This window comes from Rhopilema esculentum, chromosome 13, assembly GCF_057945365.1.
Source record: "Rhopilema esculentum isolate cy_ngs chromosome 13, ASM5794536v1, whole genome shotgun sequence".
In the NCBI taxonomy this organism is placed as follows: Eukaryota; Metazoa; Cnidaria; class Scyphozoa; order Rhizostomeae; family Rhizostomatidae; genus Rhopilema; species Rhopilema esculentum.
In genome coordinates this window covers 2,155,774-2,175,543 of record NC_142827.1, presented here as the reverse complement: position 1 = coordinate 2,175,543, position 19,770 = coordinate 2,155,774, and the positions used below count along the sequence as shown (strand labels likewise).

The following is a 19,770-nucleotide window of genomic DNA, read 5'->3' as shown; positions in this document are numbered from 1 at the left end:
ATTGCCTGCCAAAATTACTTGGCAACTTACTTTATTCTATTATTCATTTATTTTCCCGGATATTATCAATGCTTCATAACGAACTGAGGGGCCTTGTTTGATTCACTCACATTTCGCAAGGTGCGAGGATGGCTCAGTTGTTAGAGACGCTGACTACAGACACAAGGGTCCGTGGTTCGAGTTTCTGGCAAGACCAAACTTTCACCCAAAGTGGGGAGAGTCGCCAGCTCTCTGTAATTCCAGATCCAGGCGTAGGAATCACGAGGTGTGGTCACATCGAGAGAAAGGACCAGGACACTGCTCGATAAACAGCTTTTCAGTGTCCTAAAAAACTACCTTCGGAAGCTAGGTAGCAACGAATACAAATACAAAAACATTTCGCAAGTATAAGCGGAAATCGTGAATAAAAACAAATCAACAGGTTTGATCTAGATTCCATGAGAAATAAAAACCCTGGATATAAACATTGCTCAAACAGATGATATTTCCCATTTAGAAATTTACACAAACTACCAATATTTCAATGTGTGAATAAAGAAAAGGCCACTGTAACAGGCTCCTCGACGGACTCCAGGGAGTTCTTGCGGCGAAAAATCGATAAAAATATAGCAAATAAGAAACACCGCAAAGCGGCGAGAATGAACAACAAAAAATACACGTAAATTAACGAAGGCTAATATTTCACCCCGGCATATAGGGCTTCATCAGAGCTTTGCTACAATTTTTCGATGCTTGCAGCATATTGTTAAAGGAGAAGAATACCCAATTCTTAGATGACTGTTCAGCTGAAGCATGTCGTGGCAGCAAAAGTGTCATTGGCATATGATTGTTTCAGTAGCTACTGAAACATATTGCGTTTTAGCTTACATATATAAGGCTCCTGGCAGTCCATTTTCAATAAGTGTCTCGATGTGAAGAAACTGATTCATTGCTTCTCTTGGATAATGCCCCCTTCCGATCCCCCAATAGAAGTCTCTAGAGAGGTGGGGAAACCCAGGTCTCTCTTTTTGGATCACAGGCATAATGCATAGGTTTTTCAGTTTCTGCTTCCCTGTCTGCCATGTCGTTATAACGTAATAATTTGAAAACCACCGAAACTGTAATACCCATTCTATCGATATGTCAATACTGAATGATTTGAAAACGGATTCTAACCTAGACATTTTACGGAGACATATGATAACTAGCATATTGTAACTAGAAGAGGGCTGATCGATTTCTGAGAACAAAACGAAAAGGTAAATGAACTTGCCTTTGACATGGGGCCCTTGTTTGCCCAGAACTGTGTGAAATGATGGCAGCGTCACAAATCTAAAAAGGTAAAGGGGATTGTCAAAGAGACTGACCCGATTAAATCAAATTTTACAAAAGAATTCAGTCTTGTTGGAAGTATTGGCAGAAGAAAAAATTAAAAATTAGCTAAAGTTACTCGTTAAATCCCTCGGTTATGTATAACATTCTAAAAAGGTTATAGTGGTAGACATGTTCACAAATTATATATAAAGTTATAAAAAATGTGTTTTTTACGAAATGTCCTGTAGAATGGGTGACAACAGTCTTAAATTTGCAAAATATACAACTAGAATTCAGTGGCCTTTTTGTTAATTCTGTATTGCTAGACACAAATAACAATCAAGGTACATATGCTTGCTTGTTGATTTTTTTATTTCTTCATACGTCCCCCCCTCTCCTACAACAAGAGCTTGGTAGAAAACCCTCTCATTAATTTTCGCATTGAAATATAGATACGAAACAAAAAGTAATTTTAGATACAAGAAAAGAGGTGTCTATTTTCAATTTTCGTTCTCGTTGCCTTTCGTATCTGCTGAGAACTCTGTTTAATTCTTTCCCTGTCTTATTAGGCCGCTAAAAGTATTCGAATGATATAATAGAATAAATTAATGACTTAAACGACAGAGGCAGAGTTGTTGACACTCACCGATGCCCACTTTCGTCAACGGTTAGCTCCACCCCGGTTGCGAAATCTCCTTTTGACGCGCGGACTGAGATGTAGAAAATAAGAAAGATTGTTTTCTGTTCGTTATCATGAAAACAGGCAACATGCCCTACTTCTTTTTAGAATTGAAAAGAATCTTGTTAAAAACAAGTCATAGTAAATACAACTATTAAATGTTTAAAGGTGGGATTGACGCATTAATATAGGCGCCACTCTCCAATCACAATCCAATAGTTGGCCTCGAAGTGAGTACAAAACCTTTCGTAACGCATTGACAAATATGTTTGCCCCGATCCGAGAATTTTTTTTGTAGTTATCCAAAAACCCTAACTTACAACGGGAATATTTCGTCTATTGTTCCTTATTTTTCAAAAGACCCCTAGGGAATTCTTACATTGTTGCCACTCGCCAAAGAAGGCTAACACATGCAGGTTCAGGCTAGATACGAGACAGAAATAAGGGTTAGGGGCCAAGAAGGCATTAGAACATTGCTACAAAAAACAGCTCTGCCGGGTTGCAGACCTTTCCCACAGGGCAACCACTAAATATTCATCTCCAATTCAGGGCCGTCGGAACCGGGGAGCTGGAAACCCCCAATAATTGTTTAACTATGGTATATTTCTTTTATAAGAGTGCACTGAATGAGAAGGAATACAATGGGCACCCCCCCCCCCCCCAAAATGTGAAAATCGTTTCGACGGCACTGCAATTCAACCAAGCATTGACATACCAGTTCCATTGGGTGTGCAGAGTGGATGACCGGTATTCAGAAGCCATTCAACAGGGTAGATATCTTCACTATCACAGTCGACGTACTGGAATTTGCCTTGTCCGTCAAACAGCAACAGAAGTACGCGTCCAATTATGTTGAAAACAGTGGCAACACGCACCAAATGTGGCTCCTCAAGATCGACTGCCGCAAGCTTTTCTCCAACTCTGAATGCATTCTTCACTCGCTGTTTGAAAACAACATAGTTGAAGAAACTTAACATGGCTAGCGAATCATTTGATAAGAAAGTGCAGTGTTACGCAGCCGACAACGAAAAGCCCGCGTTAGGCCTTACCGTGTTAAACAGGCCGCATGGAAAAACCTTTTGCAAACAAACACAGGAGTTGATTGCCATATCTTAGCATACAAGTGCTTGATTCAGAAGACGAATCTTATTTGGAAAGATTTAAAAGTAGCACGAGCAATCGATGGAGGTTTCGCCAATCATGCCATCAAGGAAAATTAATGGCAGAATAATCCCACTAAAAAACATCTGCAACCTTAGAATTATAGAAGTTTGCCCCGGAATTACAACTGGTTTTAGTCTGATGACAACCGTTCAACGACTGAAAAGTCCTAAACGTCTGGCAGTTTTCAAAAATATGTCTGAAAATTTGAGATTACAGAAAAAAGGGCGGCTAAAGATCGGGAAAACAAAAGAATTACAGCCTACACCCATACCATGTTTTGTTACATGGACAAAAGATTGATGAAAAAATTTCTGGATTATGGGGAATTTACCAAACAAGTCTTTGGCATAGCAAAAGTTGAAAATGGCATGAAATGGCAGAAAAACAGCTAAAAAAGAGAAATGGCGGAAACAAAGTGCTTCAATATGTCATGTTTCCGCTTACTCGTGCTATCTTCAAATATGTGGAATTTTTACATACTCTATTCTCACTATTGGTAGGTGGAGCAGACTTTTTGCGACACATGGCAAGATATTTCTCCTTGGTCAAGCCACTACTGTCGACATCTGAAAAACAAGACATTCATTAGGAAAAAATACGATATATACAAATTAATCAATTAAAAGAGTTTACTTTACTTAAAAGAGTCTCAAACAAATCAATGACTATGATTTCTCGGTAAATTCTTTAGTCGCATGACACTCACACGAGGGCAACGCAAGATCAATGCTGTTCTTTGTAGACCAACCAAAGCTAAAAATGCCTGTGCTCTCGCCTCGCCCATAGAACGTGTGTGAAGGGAGATTTGGAAGTGGCTCCGTAGTCACTTGGTAGAGATAAGGCCCCAGGCTCTTTGTGATTGTGGCTGGACAGATTATGCTCGGTCTCCTAGGGTGAATGACTTCTACTTTCAGTCCAGCCTGGAAACTATGAACTTTGGCTTGCGTTCGGTTCTCGTTCTGAAACACAAAACGACAATCATAAGCAAAGCATTTTTTGTGTATCGTTTTCTGCACGCTATGTGTTTTACAAGATGAAGGGAGAGCATCATCGAAAAGGGAAGTATTTGCATTTCATAACGGAAGTTACATCGAGGTTGCAGGCAGAAATATTCGATTTTATAAGGAGGATAAGGGAGTTGGAAGCAAATACAATTTGCGTAAAGAAATATATAAGAGTTTGTCGAAAAATCAATATTTAGCAAAAAATAGATCACCTTTCAACCTCTCTTTTGATACCTTAAGTATATAAAGCAAAAAAAGATTATGTTTAAGTCGAGGCACACCAAAAGGATCTTCTTTATTTCTCTATAAGGATAACATCAATTCTCTTTCCTTATCGTGAGGTAAAAATCATAGAAAGAAAGAGCTTCACAAACCTCCCTAAAAAGGTCCATCGGTGCAGCTAAGGCTCCTGTGAGTGTTTTAGTAAGAAAGATTTTCCAGTCCTCTAGTGTACTGCTTATACCTGAAAAATCAAAGAAAACTGAGGACATGGAACAAACAAGTTCTGTTGAGTGTAGATTATTTTGCTGTTATTCGATGCATTAGCTCTTGTTTCGTTTTAAGGTGAGGGCGTCATCAAATCATATTTTTAGAATTTTTATACTCTGAAACAACACCATGAAATACTCAAATAAGTAGTGCAAAATCAGTTGAATTTCAGCTTTTTCTCATCTTCATCAAGACATTTTCAGTTCGACACTTCTAAAGAAAATTAAACGTCAGACAGTACCAGTAACATTATATTAAACAGATGAACATAAATTTAATTAAAGATGCAGATGTAGAAAAGCGCGATTCTTGGTCAGAAAAGCAGAAATGTTTTTTCTAGATCGAAAAGTGCGTAAAATTTTCATAATAATTGTCATCCCTTTAACGGAGAAAAGACGGACCAATCACTGTGACGCCGTTTGACAAGATATTTGCAACTCACCCGTAGGAGGCTGAAGCGGGAAACTATTCTCTGCACACCAACCAATAGGGTACAGCTCCTCCGCCTGAAAATTGCACCAGAAGTCCTGACTATCGTTGTCCCCAAAGCCATCATATCGAATCCTAACGCGATGGCCAACAATCTCGATTACAGTGGCTACGCAGTAGTTGCACGGGTTGTTTTTATCAAGGGCCTCCAGCTTCATTCCGGGTTTTAGACCTTTTACAGGTTTTGATAGCTAAAAAAGATCCGAAAAGATACTTTATTCACATACATATGTCAGAAGTAGGAATTTTGTAAAACACAGACCAGAAGGCAAGGGCAGCGACAACTACTGCTTCACTATAGAAAAAGCCAGCCTCTCTTACGCCACGGAGTCTCCAATTTCTGCTAGAACAAATGTAAAAACGCGTTTGTTCCTGGCTCGAAGGTCTTTATCGAAAAGTTGCTGATGATACTGATATTGAAAACACCCTAAGTTACCTAAGGGGTTCTGTCCAAATTCTGTTTCAAGCGGGCACTAGTTTGAGAATACTGAATGTTTAGTTTGGGATGCATTTCCAACGCAGTGAGCAAAATACACTCTAAATTCGTAAGACACGAGTGGAAAGGTGAGGCCTGCTAAGAAAAAATTATTGCGAATTTCACAATAAACAACATAGAACCTGTATTAAATTGAATGTTTTCCTTAAATACAAAACCGCTTTTGGTAGACAAACAAAATTTCTGCGGTATAAACAAACGTCGCGAAATTTCTGACAGTTACGCTAGGCAACTTCAAGCTTTGAAGGAAATCTTTTAGCCAGAATCGCCAATTGTGAAATGCGTGTAAGGTCCCATCTCTTCGATGCCTATCAAATCTTAACACGAGGTCTATATTCAATTTATTATCCTACTTTTACTGCTCCTCTTTTAACCTGGTGTTTAATTCCCTCGAAATCCCCCCCCCCCTTCCAACCGCCATTCAAATGCATTGTTTTGCATTTTTCGCTGCAAGGAGATATTTGCTTTCGGCATGATCAAAGTAGTTTTCTGTTTTCGGCAACCATTCGTCACAAATAATCAATGAAAAACCTTTGCAACGTCAGTACGAGGTAGCTTCATGTGATCAGTCTCGAGTCCACCAATCGTCTTGAAGCACGAAAGTCATGTTGCTCTCCTTTCATGATCTCTCCATTTATCACGAATAGATGCCTTTAAGTACCGGAAAAGGCAACTATTTATAGAAATGCATTTTCCGTCCAATTCCCATTATTTACTTTTTCAGCCGGTGGGAAAATCTCTGGGTTCTTACAAGTGGGTTTTGAATCTATTCTTGACTGTGTAATTTTACATCCAACAAATTTTGACAAGCTATGGCATACCTTGTTAAAGTTGATCAACATTGCAGCACTTTTAAGCATCTCATCTTGGTATTCCTTCCAATTACACGGTGAAACAGCTTGCGTTTCAGCCTCTGTAAACAAATATATGATCAATGGTTAATATAACAATGAATTTAGAAAGATAACAAAGCAGATTTGGGATCACATTGATACAAATAGGTTTTATCACTGCCAAAAAATAAAAATAAAATAACTAAAAGCAATTGAGGAACAGGGTAACTTTGCATTGCAAATTGAACTTGCACATTTTGCAGTCAAAAAGCATTTGGTAAAGAGGCAAATCACTCTATGGGAATCCGAAACATTTAATGATGATGTAGTGCTTGTTGCTTTTGCAACATTTTGTGCAAGAGTCCTCTCCCCCTTGTTATTTTGATAGCAACACACCCCTGCTAGAAATTTTTTGCTGGTTGAAAAATTGTGTCACACATTTGGTAATACCAACCATTGGTTTGTTTGGATACAGGATCGATTTTGTCAGGTGCTGCCTTATTTGTTGCTCTTCTTGGTTCTTCAATCACCACACCCCCGGTAGCTTTGATTACACTATCCTGTCGTACAGCACTATTTCCCTCATATTGATCATTATTGTCATCATTATCCCGGTCATCATCGATAACTGACTACAATAAACCAAAAATAACTGACATCAGAAAATTCAAATGAGAGGAACACTAAACAAAAAGATACATTAAGAAAACCATACACTACTGTGAGATGTGTATTTTCTTTTGTAGAAACACCTGCATATAAGAACCCATTAAGAAAAAAGTGGTTTATTTTCTTATTACATTGATCTTTAGTAATTGCTTTTTAGAGCTGTCTGGTATGTCATCATTTAAGATCTTGTTTCATATATTTAACTGATTTTGTGTTGATTCTGTTGTAATCCTGATCTCTACACTGTAAAAGTTAACTTTTATAATCTTTTCTTAATTGTCTAAACAGGAACCTTTTTTAGCCGAATCAGAGTATACCATCAGAGTATAGCACTTTCTTGTCCACAGGTTTTTACAACAAGCAAGTTCTTTTAAGAAGGCATTTATTTTACAACTAATGTATCCTGGAACTTTTTATCCAGATAACCGATTAAATTGGTTCTGTAGAGCTTTGAAAACCTTACTCTGCTGATTCATGGTACATAGATTTGGAATGACTGTAGTTTGAAAAAAGTTGCTTTATTCACAAAACATTTGTATAATGTTTTCATTTACGTATGTGGTGCAATAATAAAATGGTATAAAAATTATCTTGCATACATGGAAATTTTTCATTGAAACTTTACAGAGTAATCATTGAAAAGTTTGTAAAAAATCTATTAAAATATCAAACACTAGCTCCAAACTTTATTTCAGCTGGAAATTACCCGCCTAAGATAAAATAATTGCCTGCCTATTACTTTTTAAATGTATTAAAATCTGCAAGGCCTTGAATGGATATTCTGTAGAGCTTCAAAGATTCAATTGAAGGTTGAAAGTTAAGTGGTTTAAGGGACATCAGTTAACAGTACTGTAATTTTGTTTGCAAATCCAGTGAAAAATGACATGTGGCCTAAAAAATTGATTATCTTAATCAAACAGTTTTCAATGAAATGTCTCTCAATCTACTTAAAAATATTTATAGTTTTCTTTGTCATGGACCACAAGATAAAAATAAATCCAAGATTTGTCTCAACAACCATTTTATTGGCAGGTTTTCACATTTCAATGCAGTGAATAGACTTTGGTATTCAAAATCAAGGGTCTGCCTTCAACCCAAACATGATAAAAATCTTGCTTTGAAGATAACCCACCAACATTAGTATTCCTTCCAAAAAGCTTAAGGTTTCTTTTTATTTGTTAGGAGGATTTAACAAAAGAAACAATCTAATACAAGAAATACTATCTAAAATCATACCAAAGTCAAAAAACTATTGGTAAGAATAATCTAGCTCAAGTGAAAACCAGCATAAATATATATTTCTCACAATGCTGTTACAGTCATGAAAAACCAATAAAAAAATGGCCTTTTGTATGGTTTTTGATTGATAAATTGATAGATCTCAAACCAGAAAGAAACCTTGTACAACTACCAAAAACATAACTTTTCATTTCACCTATCTTTGCCTTCCAATTTCATCTTCGCTATACTAAAACCATTTCATACATACCTGAGACATATTTTGGCTCTGAGCACAGTTTTTTGAGCAGAACTGCTTCCCACTGTTTCCATATCTCTTCAACTTTGTGATTGGACCATGGCATTTTTCACAAACCATCAGTGCATCAACTTCACAACTCAACAAATTGTCAACACTGTCTGTATTTTGGTTATCAAAATCAGAAGTGATTTCCTGAATATAAGCAAAACAATTAAATTAGTAAGAGTCTTCTGCATCTAAATATAAACTTAAAAAACACTTTGAAGATAGAAGAAAATTTATCAGAAGTGAAGCCTGAAATATGGACTAATGAAATAAACCCTTTTGTGGGTATTCCCTGTTCAATGAGCCTTTCAAAGGCAGTATTCCCAGATATGTGAATTGCAATTTTCCAAAGTAAACTTTGAAGTTGAACTTTGACAAGGAAGCAACATGTTATATGGGGCATCGTGCATCATAAGGAGGCAAATTTTACAAAGAATATGAATGTTTTAAAAGCAGCTAAGTATAAAATAGTTTGTTTTTACATCCTTAAACTTTCTTAATGTAATGTAAAAGAGCCTAAGACGTAAGCTGTTTTTTAATTATTGTTCTACTAACAGTACATATACATATAAAGTCTATGAGAAGAGAAATAATTACATTCTATAAAAATAGCAATATTAGGTTATAATAACAATAAGTCATATTACATGAATTGATAAAGATTTGTTTTATTTGACAAATAGTTTCTCTTATCAGCTTACAGACATGTAATTGATGAAAAGTCAAATCTCATATGATCACGATCTAGTAGTAGTAAAAGTGTATTTATCTTGAACTTTTTTGTACTTTTACTTTAATCAAAAGTCTCTAAATTCAAAATTGAAAAAACCACATTAAAAAAAGAGACCTGGATTAAATTTCAAATTAATAGTACTATTACCAGCAGAATATTGATAATATATGTTGAAAATTCAGTGCTTAAAAAGTAAATAATTTAAGAAGCATCATCTTTTCCACTCTGTTAATTTCATAATCCTACAGACTTCAGTTTGGTCTTTGGAAATAATTCTGTATGGTTTGGGTCAAGGATTTTAAATTATAGTGGTAAAATCTATAAAAAGGTAGAAAACAAATTTGTTTTAAAAAAAGCAGATCAGTTGTTGAGCATCTTTGCATGCAAAACAACATTTTGGGGTGACAGCTCACATGAAATCATATATTGCTAGATTAAGCTGCTCCTTTATGCCTTGTTTAAAAAGATTAATCAGGCTGCAAAGAAATGGTTGCCTGAAAATTTGAACCTTTTTCTTGGTACAAACAACTAATGAGCCATATTTTGATATTTTGAGCTACAATTGGTCACTTCTCTAATTGTAATTAAATGTGTTCTTAAACATGCAATCAGTTCAGTCAAATTTATTATTTGCATTAAGATTAAAAGCTGAAGATTTCATCCTTTTTGAAGAATGATAATTTTTGCACAAAGTGATTTTGCAGGGTCGAACCCCTGTATGTAAATTTTTTTCAGCAGGCAAAGCTGACTCTTCACATTTAGGGGGAGGGGGCTTAGTATGGATCTGCCCAAATGGAGCTTGCAATGCCATGAATAATGCCTGATCAGGGGGCAGGGACCCTCCCAGTTCCTATGTGTCCTACTCCAATGCCCCTTTGGTATTGCCTGTTCCTGCAGGCTCACTTGATGTTACCCTCTTTTTCTTCAAATGGTGTCTGTCTCATTACACACATTTATTTTTCAAGTAGCAAGTCAATTTGCAACCCTGCCTTGGCTCCTTAAGGATACTTTAATAATCAAACAAAAAAGAGAAGTAAATTTTTATAACTGTTCTCTTGTCAATGATGTACACGTTTTTTTATAAGAAATTTTTTTTCAGCCCATCACTCGGACTTGTTTAGCTATTTCCTAAATTAAGCACTAAAACTTTCTTAACACTTTCTTGACGTAAAATCGAAAAGTTTTACGTTAATAAGCATGCGCAGTGATGGAGAAGATGAAATGCTATAAAAATGCTTTATTTCTCAAAAACCCTCAACGTCATACTGTATTCATTGTTTCCTGTTCAGACCATTACTGTATTGTTGAAATATTTCACTCTTACACCACAATTTCCTTTGAAACTTTGAATATCTAAATTTTTCAACTTTCTTAGATCTCAAAGATCCAGCCCCGAACTTTCTTAACTTTTTGAAGAACCGATCACAACTTTCTTATAAAATACACTTTCTTATAAAAAACGTGTAAATAAAAGAACATACAAGGGAAAAACATTTAATTTAATTGTCTCCCTGCCCCTAGTTGGTGCTTTGCAAACACACTCTGCCTTTGATCGCCTGAAGATACTTGCTTCCTGTAAAAAGGGGGAACTGGGCAAATGAGATGGGTTTAAGAATCTCATTCCCTTTCATCATTACTGAAGCTCAAAAATCAAGCAAGTAAAATATTCCAAAAATATAACAACCACATAACTTCCTAAGGCTTTCACAAAACCCTTAAAAATTCTCTTAAAAACTGATGAGATTTAAAATTCTAAAAAACTATTACTGCATGTGCCGTTTAAGAAATCAGAAAACCTGGAGAAACAGAAAACTAACTTTATTCTCTCCTCTGTTGGTGATCTCGCCATGAGAATTTTCTTCAACTACCTCGAGATCGCCACCTGTGTCAATTTGATCATCTTCAAGTGGGAGACTTGGAGCTGAAAAATTCAACTCTGCTCTTTTCGACAAATCTTTCGAAAGAGACCCATCACTACCGCTAGAGTCCGTCAGGCCAACAATTCTTTCTTTCTCCTCCATTGCAAGAAGTTTCACAAACTCCGTCAGCATTCAGGCATGGCCTAGGCAAATGAAATGATAACAAACATGTCAAGATACAAATTCTCAAAATTGTTTATAATCAGGTGATATAGATTCCAAGCCATGTTAATTGAGGAAAACCCATTTCGCGACATATGGAAAGGAAGATAAGCAATAATTTGAATGAAGTGGTTGCACGCGGTAGTATCTTTGGGGTTTTCCCAGAGAATCATAAAAACCGGGGGTAATCTCACTATCATCAAAAAGTAAAGAAACTCCACTAATGATGAAAAGGTGATGAACGCATGACTGGAAATTATTTCAATGGCTCCATCATACAAGGATTTTATTAAAAACATGTCCTATATTGAAATCGAAATTTTTCGGAAAATAATATATTTGAACATAATTTTTCCGATATTTTCATTGTTGCAAATCTGGTCTAGTCCGAAAAACGGGTTCTCTCCGAAAGTTTTGAATACATGTTAAATAGGAAAATACAAAGATCATAATAGGATAAAAATTTCTGAACCTGTGCATAATTTTTTCTGAAATTCTCTGATCCCTATCACTAAAAGTTTCAAAGACCGTTTCTTCTCCTCGCCGTCGCCACAAATCAACTCGTTTCAGATGCTGTGGCTTGCCAAGGCAAGGCCTTTATAATCAGCTAAAGTTACCCGTGATTAATTAAGGTAAAATTTCAATTAACTTTAACTCATATTTTGCATCACCCAAAAACTATTCTTCCGAAAAAATTTTTCCAAACTTCTCAAAAATGCATCCAAAATTGTGTTGTCTGAAGTTTTTCTCCGAAAAATAGCTGTCCAAATAAATTTAATGATTAAATTTAATGATTGTCTACATCTTAAGGTTTACGCAGCCCGGCAAAATCGTGTTTACGTTAGAATTTTTTGCCTCTTGTTTAAATCAGACACATAGTTCGGTTTTGGAGATTGGAAATAAATTTGTAGCAGGGAACCGAAAACGACAAAGCTACTCTCCGCTAACTGTTACGATCAGATTTAAAAAATATCTATATCAAATAGCACAATCCTGAATAATTGTATGGTTCTTTTATTTACATCATTTTGTTTGTTATTCTTGTTCAAATGTGTTCCATTCTTATGCTCTCTGTGTCTTGTTGTTTTATTCAATGTAAAAAGGAACGTTGATAAATCCCTAAAACTTTGTACGACTTCCCTCAGGGTGTCAAAATTAAAATGGACACTATGGCAATAATCAGTGGCGTAACGGAGGCACCTGGGGCCAAGGAAAAACACTGAGACGCTGCAGATAATGTCGAACACAGAAGCAAGAGGTAAAAGTGAGAATATTTCTCGGATCTTGTGTTACAGAAGAGAAATAATCTTTTGTGGTACAGAATTTTAAAATAGCTTTGAAAAAAGCAAACATTTCGAAACATACTAAAGCTTTTCATCTGACATTCATCAGAGTATAAAAGGTCGGAACATAGATCGAAAACTTTAAGCTAGTAAATATATAAACCCAGTTGTGGATCATAAAAGGTCAATCAGAGAAACGAGCACATGACTGTTGAGGTTGCCCAATTAGTGTCGCTTGCTTTTTGCCTATCGATAAGAGGAAGCTTAGAATTCTTGCCTAAGATTTTCCTTGAGTGTTTATTTGTGTTGTGAATTTTGATACAGATCATTTCATCTCTTAGAATATGGTACTTTGATTACACTGACGGCCCTCCCTAAGGACAACATTATTCTACGCCCCCCAACTCCGTTTTTAATTATGATTTCCCGGCCCTGTGTACTTATAACAGTTTAACATCCAGAGATCAGTGGATTCATCTTGGAACCGGCTCTTGCGCAACCGGCATGCTTTGCGACTATAATTGCAAAACAGGCCTAATATTGTACTGCATGGAAATACAAAACACAGTCTGTTAGGCCAACCCATAGTAGTAGTATCTATTTCCGTGGCTCAACAACAAACCTCATAAAGCAGTGGCTTTATGTCTTTATTGGAATCATTCTTCGATCACGTATAATGTGCCTTAAATACTTCCTGTTAAAATAGTTTGCATTATATTAAGAAAAAAATGTTGTAGAACCAATTTAAAATGTTTTCGCTGTCATTTCCAAACTGTATTCTCAATGATTTGTTCTTTCATACACGCATTTTTAAAAGAAAGTTAGCCTATGCTCGGTTCCTCGGTTTCTTGCCTAAGAAGTTAAGAAAGTTTAGGGCTTTGGATCTTTGAAATCTAAGAAAGTTGAAAAATTTAAAGCGATATATTTCGTTTTGTGACAATAATGTGCGACACAAAAAGGCTAAATAATAAGCAATAAATCGCAGGTAACGCCTCTTTTTGTTCGGTTTTAGCCTCCTCCCCCCCCCCCCACATTTTTTCTAGATCCCATTTTTCTCAACGCTCCGCGGTGCCTGCGAAGTACCAACAACGCTTAGCACATATTTATTGGCAGCGCCATCGGGAACGTAAATCGGGGCGAAAACTACTAATAGATGTTCAAGATCATTTCTCATGGTTTTGGATTTTTTGTCGTTACGGGCTGTTCCTGTTCACCGTCTTATTTACATTTTCAAACACAGCATTCTTAGGTCCTGTCAACAACGAGGTAAGGTAACCCTTTTGTAAGGTTTACATTATTCATAAGAGATCTTCAATAAAGACCAAGCCCTAAGATGGCCATAAAATCAAGAAACCATAGAATTCACCGCCATGAACCTTAGGAAACTGCTCGCAACCTTCATTTTAAGAAAGGGTAGAAATTATCAGCACCTATTTCCTTTTTACATTCTTTTTCTATAAGAACAATTAAATGGAAGTACAGGCTGGCTGTTCCTAATTTGTTCTTAAATTTTAGGGTGTAAGCAGTGCAATTGCTAGTTATTGCGCTCTAGGAAGGTGTTTAGGTTTCGTTGGCCAACAAAGTGAGTGAGTGTTTGCCGCAAGGTTAGAAAATTCACCGAAAAAGCACCACTAGATGGCAAAAAACGTCTCGTTTTGTAAGATGAAACATTGTTCAAAATTTTACAGTAGCCCAGCTCAGCTCTGCTTGTTCTTAATTTGTTCTTAACTTTTGACCAATTTTGAAGCTCGGGTTCCTATAAAAAAGAGAGTGTAATTGACAGATTTAAGAAATGCTAAATTTCTAAAAAGCAGCTCTGCGGCATTTTATATCATACAAACCTTTTACAAACTTTTGTTATGAAAATGTACAAACAATTAAGAGACTGGTACCGAAATGAGTACTAATTCAAAGAAATTCAAAGATGGGGAGGTGGGGGCCCATGGAACGCCGAAGGAGCATGCCAACATTCTACTACAACAACGTGTAGATCTTTATTCCTTCCTGGTGGCCTGAAATGTTTCATGGTGGCCTGAATTTGTAAACTGAAAAAATTTGGCCCCCAGTCACTCAATTTAGCCAACAGGGTTTAGAGAAATATACAAAGGCTGGCAATGAAAACGATTCATGATTCATTTTTGCCTTTGTCGCATTTCCAGGTATGAATCTGTAATGGTATTGAAAGCTATTTAAGTCTAAAACTTAAATGCTGAAACGCTTTAATGGATAGCTTTAAATGTTGAAAAAAGAGCCTACGACTGGTCAGGCAACGCTATAAGAATCTCTAGGGTCAAAATACTAGCTTTTGGCTCTGTCCATATCTGTGACAAAGGGAGAAATAATAAATGTGAACAGTGACAGATCAATCATGGCTTGTTTGATGTGGGAAGATATCACCAGGTAAGAAGTTCAATACAAAACCACTGTCTTTTTTAAACCGTTACCACCCATTATTGAGCCTACATTCTCCCGACTACTTATAAGTGCTAAAAGCTTATTTAACCAAATTGTCGTACGAATTCAGCTACCTATGACAATAGTACATAACTTCTGTGAATGTAAAGAAGGAAATGTGGGGTATCACTGATCTCGTTCCGCAGCCACATTTTGTAAAGGCAGGATAGTGAATCCGCCCAGAGGACCTGCAAGTTTGAGTTCATTTGTCGTCCCTCACCTGGCGAATGAACTCCATCTTTCAAAACTTTCGTCACCATGTAGAAACTAAAGACGTATTATTTCAACGACATACAGGTGGACTTCTTCTTGTAGACTTGAAATTATTACAATTTCGATAATAAGTCTAGAATAGGCATTCCAGCGAATGTATAAATTTGTGGCGGGGGGGGGGGGGCAAGTGCAAATAACAGGATCATAACCAAAGATTGTTTCGTTCTACAAGAGGATGTGGATGCTGGCCTCTGATCCCATTCACCGGGGGGCCTTCAGGTGTCTTTAATAGCGCGATTAACTTCAAAGCATATACTTTCAATTTAGCCACGCCCTTTCCCGAATTCAAGCACGACTTTTTTGCCAAACAATATTGCATGACTTTGTATATCGCTACTCATATGTCTTCAGAGTTTAAAACATTGGAGCAATCAGGGAGGCTTGCACTGCAAGAGGACAACGTGAACAAAGAACACAGAAAAGCGCTCAATTTAAAAAAAGAGGGCAAGGGGGGCTACTACCCCTCGCTGCCCGCCTGGCGCAGCCGCCTTTGGGAACAATAGATAGAAAATTTAGAACTTCAAAAGAAAATCAACTTTTTTGTATTTGCCGACAAACCAAAAGTTGTGGGCGGGGGTGCGTCATTCACGTCGTGTCTACCTTGAATGTTGGTCTTAACATGGATGGAAACTTTCTCGAGCCCAGTTACACTTTGGTTACACTTTATCCTGAAAAGTAAAGCAAAAAAAAATCACGGAAATTTGAACAATGGAACTTGTTTGAAGAGGGGGTACCCAGGCCCCGTTTGCCGAAAAAATGGCTAAGACGTCCTTAATTTGGCAACAGGTCTGAAAATTTGCTGTAGAAGCATCTCTACATGGCAAAAAACTCGTAGTTCTTTTAGACCAAACTTTTCTCCAAGAGGGGTGTCACACCCCCTGAAAACCCAACGCAACGACTGCCCTGGACAGCTGCAATGCCAAGCAAAGCCATTCTTTTTTTGGTATATATCAGTTTTGATCCGGTCTATTGTAACCGGATTCTCGGCAACTTAAGGATTCTTTGAGAATGAAATGATCTCCGTTGGTTCCCATTTCTGTGCAAGTCATTTTTATGGTATCATTTGACTTATCCAAACAAAAATAATCTGTCATGCATGAAATAAAAAAACTTTAGAAAAAGTGTCCTACCTTCGGAGAGTTTCTTGTAATTAGAGAGTAGCACATTTAAGCAACCATTACCCCCCTGTAGAAAGCATAAGCAATTTGATATGGATGTAAAATGTCAACAAACATATTTTCCCCGTCACATATCCCTTGCCTCAAGGCCACACTCAAAGTATTTCAACGAAATTTTGCAGAGGTTTTTTAGTCCTAGCTGCATGATACCCCCCTAGTCGAGCTACCAGGGACAACTGGGGTATCAGTAACCGGGGTGATGAAATTTCGTCATGAGCAATCGAAGGCCTTCTAGAAATTCAATGCAGCGTACTCCAGTTTTAAAAATGTATTGCCGTCAATAATTACCCCGCCTTTATCTGCCACCGAGGAAACAATTCAGGTCGGATTTAAAAGACACGAAAGAAAACTACTGATATAGAGAAGTGTCCCCCCATTTTCCTTAGGACAATAGAGCCAGGCAACAAAGCCCATGAGACCTTCTAAACATGCGACCTTCTAAACGCGACCATTCCCAAGGGAGCGAGAGTGCTTATTCAAATGTTCACAAGATAATGCATTATTCTTATTACTTTGGTTTCGCAACAAAGACACACGAAACGCACGATCTACTCGCGCATTGTTGAGACGACAAACGGAAAGTTAAGATTGTCTGGTACTTTCAATTACCAACCACTCCCCCCCTCCCCCCCAAAAAAACACTGTCCATGCGCAGCAAAATTTGACCATCGCATTGACCTAAAAAATACGGGTTTAAAAAAAATAAGTCATGATTTCGTGTCATAAACCTATGGAGTCGTTGAAGAAAGACTGAAGGACATATAGCATACCGCATTGGAGCATGTTACCCCCGTTGAAAAATCTCTGTTTTGCTGCCCCTACCCGGGATGCATTACGTTAGGATTTAATTTGCTTGCTTTATAGAAACACGTCCTTAAACAAAGAATAAAAAATTCTATATGCAAAAATTTAAATTAAAAGAAAACAACTAAAAAGACAAATAAAAAAATTATCAGAAAATGCAATGTGATAAATTTTGCTAAGCAAACCCCTAAGAAATAATTGATAAAATGCAGTGCCGTCGGAACGAAATTCATATTGGGGGGGGGGGCTGCCCATTGTTTCCCTTCTCATTTAGTACACTGTTATAAAGGAAATATACTACAGTCTGACAATTATTGGGGGGGCTACAGCCCCCCAGCCCCCCCGGTTCCGACGGGCCTGAAATGCTATGTGAAACTAAAACAATTGGGCTCGAAGAATGGAACTACAAATTGTTGAGAAGTTTTATATGACATTAGTGCCAACATTACCTGTTGGAAGTTGGCAAATATGTCAAGTGTAACAACCCATGGATATTCACATCATGGTTATCTCAAGGTAACACATCAGCAGCACCCACCATAAAGCATTTGGCACGACCGCATTAACCCAGCGACCCCAGCGCTCGAGACAACAAAATAACTACTAAGTTGAATTTTTAAATGTTTCAGTCTTTTAACTGTTCATAATTAAGTGATCTTTTTCTGTGCGGTTGGAACAAAATTCATATTGAGAGGGAAGCTACTTGAAAGAAGAAAGAAACATCAATTGCTTAAAACTAAAATTCTTAATGAGGAAATAAACCCAGCCCCCGATTCCATGACGGTACTGCTTTTATTAAAAATTGCTCGCACTGTCCTAGTTTCAATGTTGGCAAGAAATTTGTAAGGACTGACAACATGGAACGAACTTCATAAAAGACACACGGCCCCCTTTCCTGGTCTTTTCAATTTACGGATTTCCGTGTTTAATAATATCACAATTACCAATTTCGTCACAATCTAATCAAAACAACAATAAAGTTATTAACACTGAAAAAAAGTTCAGCTGCATGGCACGACACTGCCAATACCAACCCATGTGGTTAAGGGATCTCCCAAATACCCCTGGGAAATGTTCAAGGCTTTCACAAAACCAGGTGCTAATTGACCGAGTCGTCACAATTATTGAGATTCATCGAAAGAATCGCCATGACAGTACCCCCCTGTGACAAATTTAAGAGCCTGGCCCGCACAAAACAACCATGGCCCAAAATACAGTTCAACGTGTCCGGAAGAATTTGACGGAAGGCAAACATCGCCCGGGGCGTGTTCATTGCAAACGCGAGCAGGAAAAGCCTCTACAGTAGAATTTTCGTGATCACGTGGTATATACAGTAATTAAAGCTATAAAAAATTCCAAAATAGTAAAAACTGATTTATCCTGAATTCTAAATTTCACTTCGTCGTAACCTGCCAAAAATTAAGGCTGCTAGGAAACTGCGAATTTTGCCTCAGATCTAATTTGCATATGAGAATGGAAAAGTCAAGTTGAAACACAATACAAGGCTAAAAGCCTTCAAACCAGGCTTCCCTAGTTAATACAATACCTAGGAAAAATATGTTTTCAGTAATCTATTAGACCTGAAATCACCTTGTTAGGCCCAAACAGTGTCAAATTCAGCTTTACAGGCCAGTTTAACGAAGTGAGATTTCGGGCGCCTGCCAGCGTTTCCTACAGCCTACACGTAGCGCCATGTTTACTGTCGGTCAAACAACAAGACAATACTTTACTACTTATGTCGTAGTCGACCTTCGTCTCCTTACGAGAATTTCAAAAAACAACAACAAAAACAAGCTCAACAAAACATTGTAAAAGAATCATTCATCAGTTCAAGGCAAAACTCACCCTTAGATATCTCGATGGATTTTTAAATATTAGATGAAAAACTCAAGTAATTTCTCCATCCAACACGTTTGGATAGTCGAGATCTTGCAATCAGTACCACTGCGCATGCTTAAGCTATTTTGGACTTCCAAGCAAATGGAGTGACCTGATTGGTCGCTGTAGGTAACTTATTCTTCTCAAATTGTTAGGTGCCGCTGATTGGCTGGATTGTGAGTGGGCCTTCGATTATCTTTGTTATGGAAATGAAGGCAACCAGCTGAAGAAAAACACGAGATAGATATTTCCTCGACGAGCAAAGTTTTCCTCACAGCAAAGAAAGCGTAAACCTGTACAGTGCAGTTGTAAGCGTTCAGTTTTTGTATGAGGAATTCATGGTATTTTTAACCGAACGGAGCTCCGGGCCGATCCTCTGCATAACAGAATCTCGATATCTCTTGCGGTGGTATGGTCGAAGACGGGGGTAAACGCAGACGGACCT

General features: G+C 37.4%; 1 protein-coding gene across 1 annotated transcript in view; it reads right to left on the bottom strand.

Moving 5' to 3' along the window:
* The window catches only part of LOC135692265 (uncharacterized), a 36,961-nt gene extending 17,513 nt beyond the window's left edge, over positions 1-19,448 (bottom strand). Inside the window, exons 1-12 of the mRNA XM_065210354.2 lie at positions 19,293-19,448; positions 11,192-11,436; positions 8,606-8,788; positions 6,902-7,079; positions 6,436-6,527; positions 5,072-5,309; positions 4,515-4,603; positions 3,843-4,095; positions 3,617-3,702; positions 2,688-2,913; positions 1,940-2,003; positions 1,253-1,311 (exon numbers count right to left, since the gene is read on the bottom strand). Coding sequence (XP_065066426.2) covers positions 1,253-1,311; positions 1,940-2,003; positions 2,688-2,913; positions 3,617-3,702; positions 3,843-4,095; positions 4,515-4,603; positions 5,072-5,309; positions 6,436-6,527; positions 6,902-7,079; positions 8,606-8,788; positions 11,192-11,425 — 1,702 coding nt within the window. The 5' untranslated portion in view covers positions 11,426-11,436; positions 19,293-19,448. The remainder of the gene's footprint in view (positions 1-1,252; positions 1,312-1,939; positions 2,004-2,687; positions 2,914-3,616; positions 3,703-3,842; positions 4,096-4,514; positions 4,604-5,071; positions 5,310-6,435; positions 6,528-6,901; positions 7,080-8,605; positions 8,789-11,191; positions 11,437-19,292) is intronic.
* Positions 19,449-19,770: the final 322 nt, after the last annotated feature.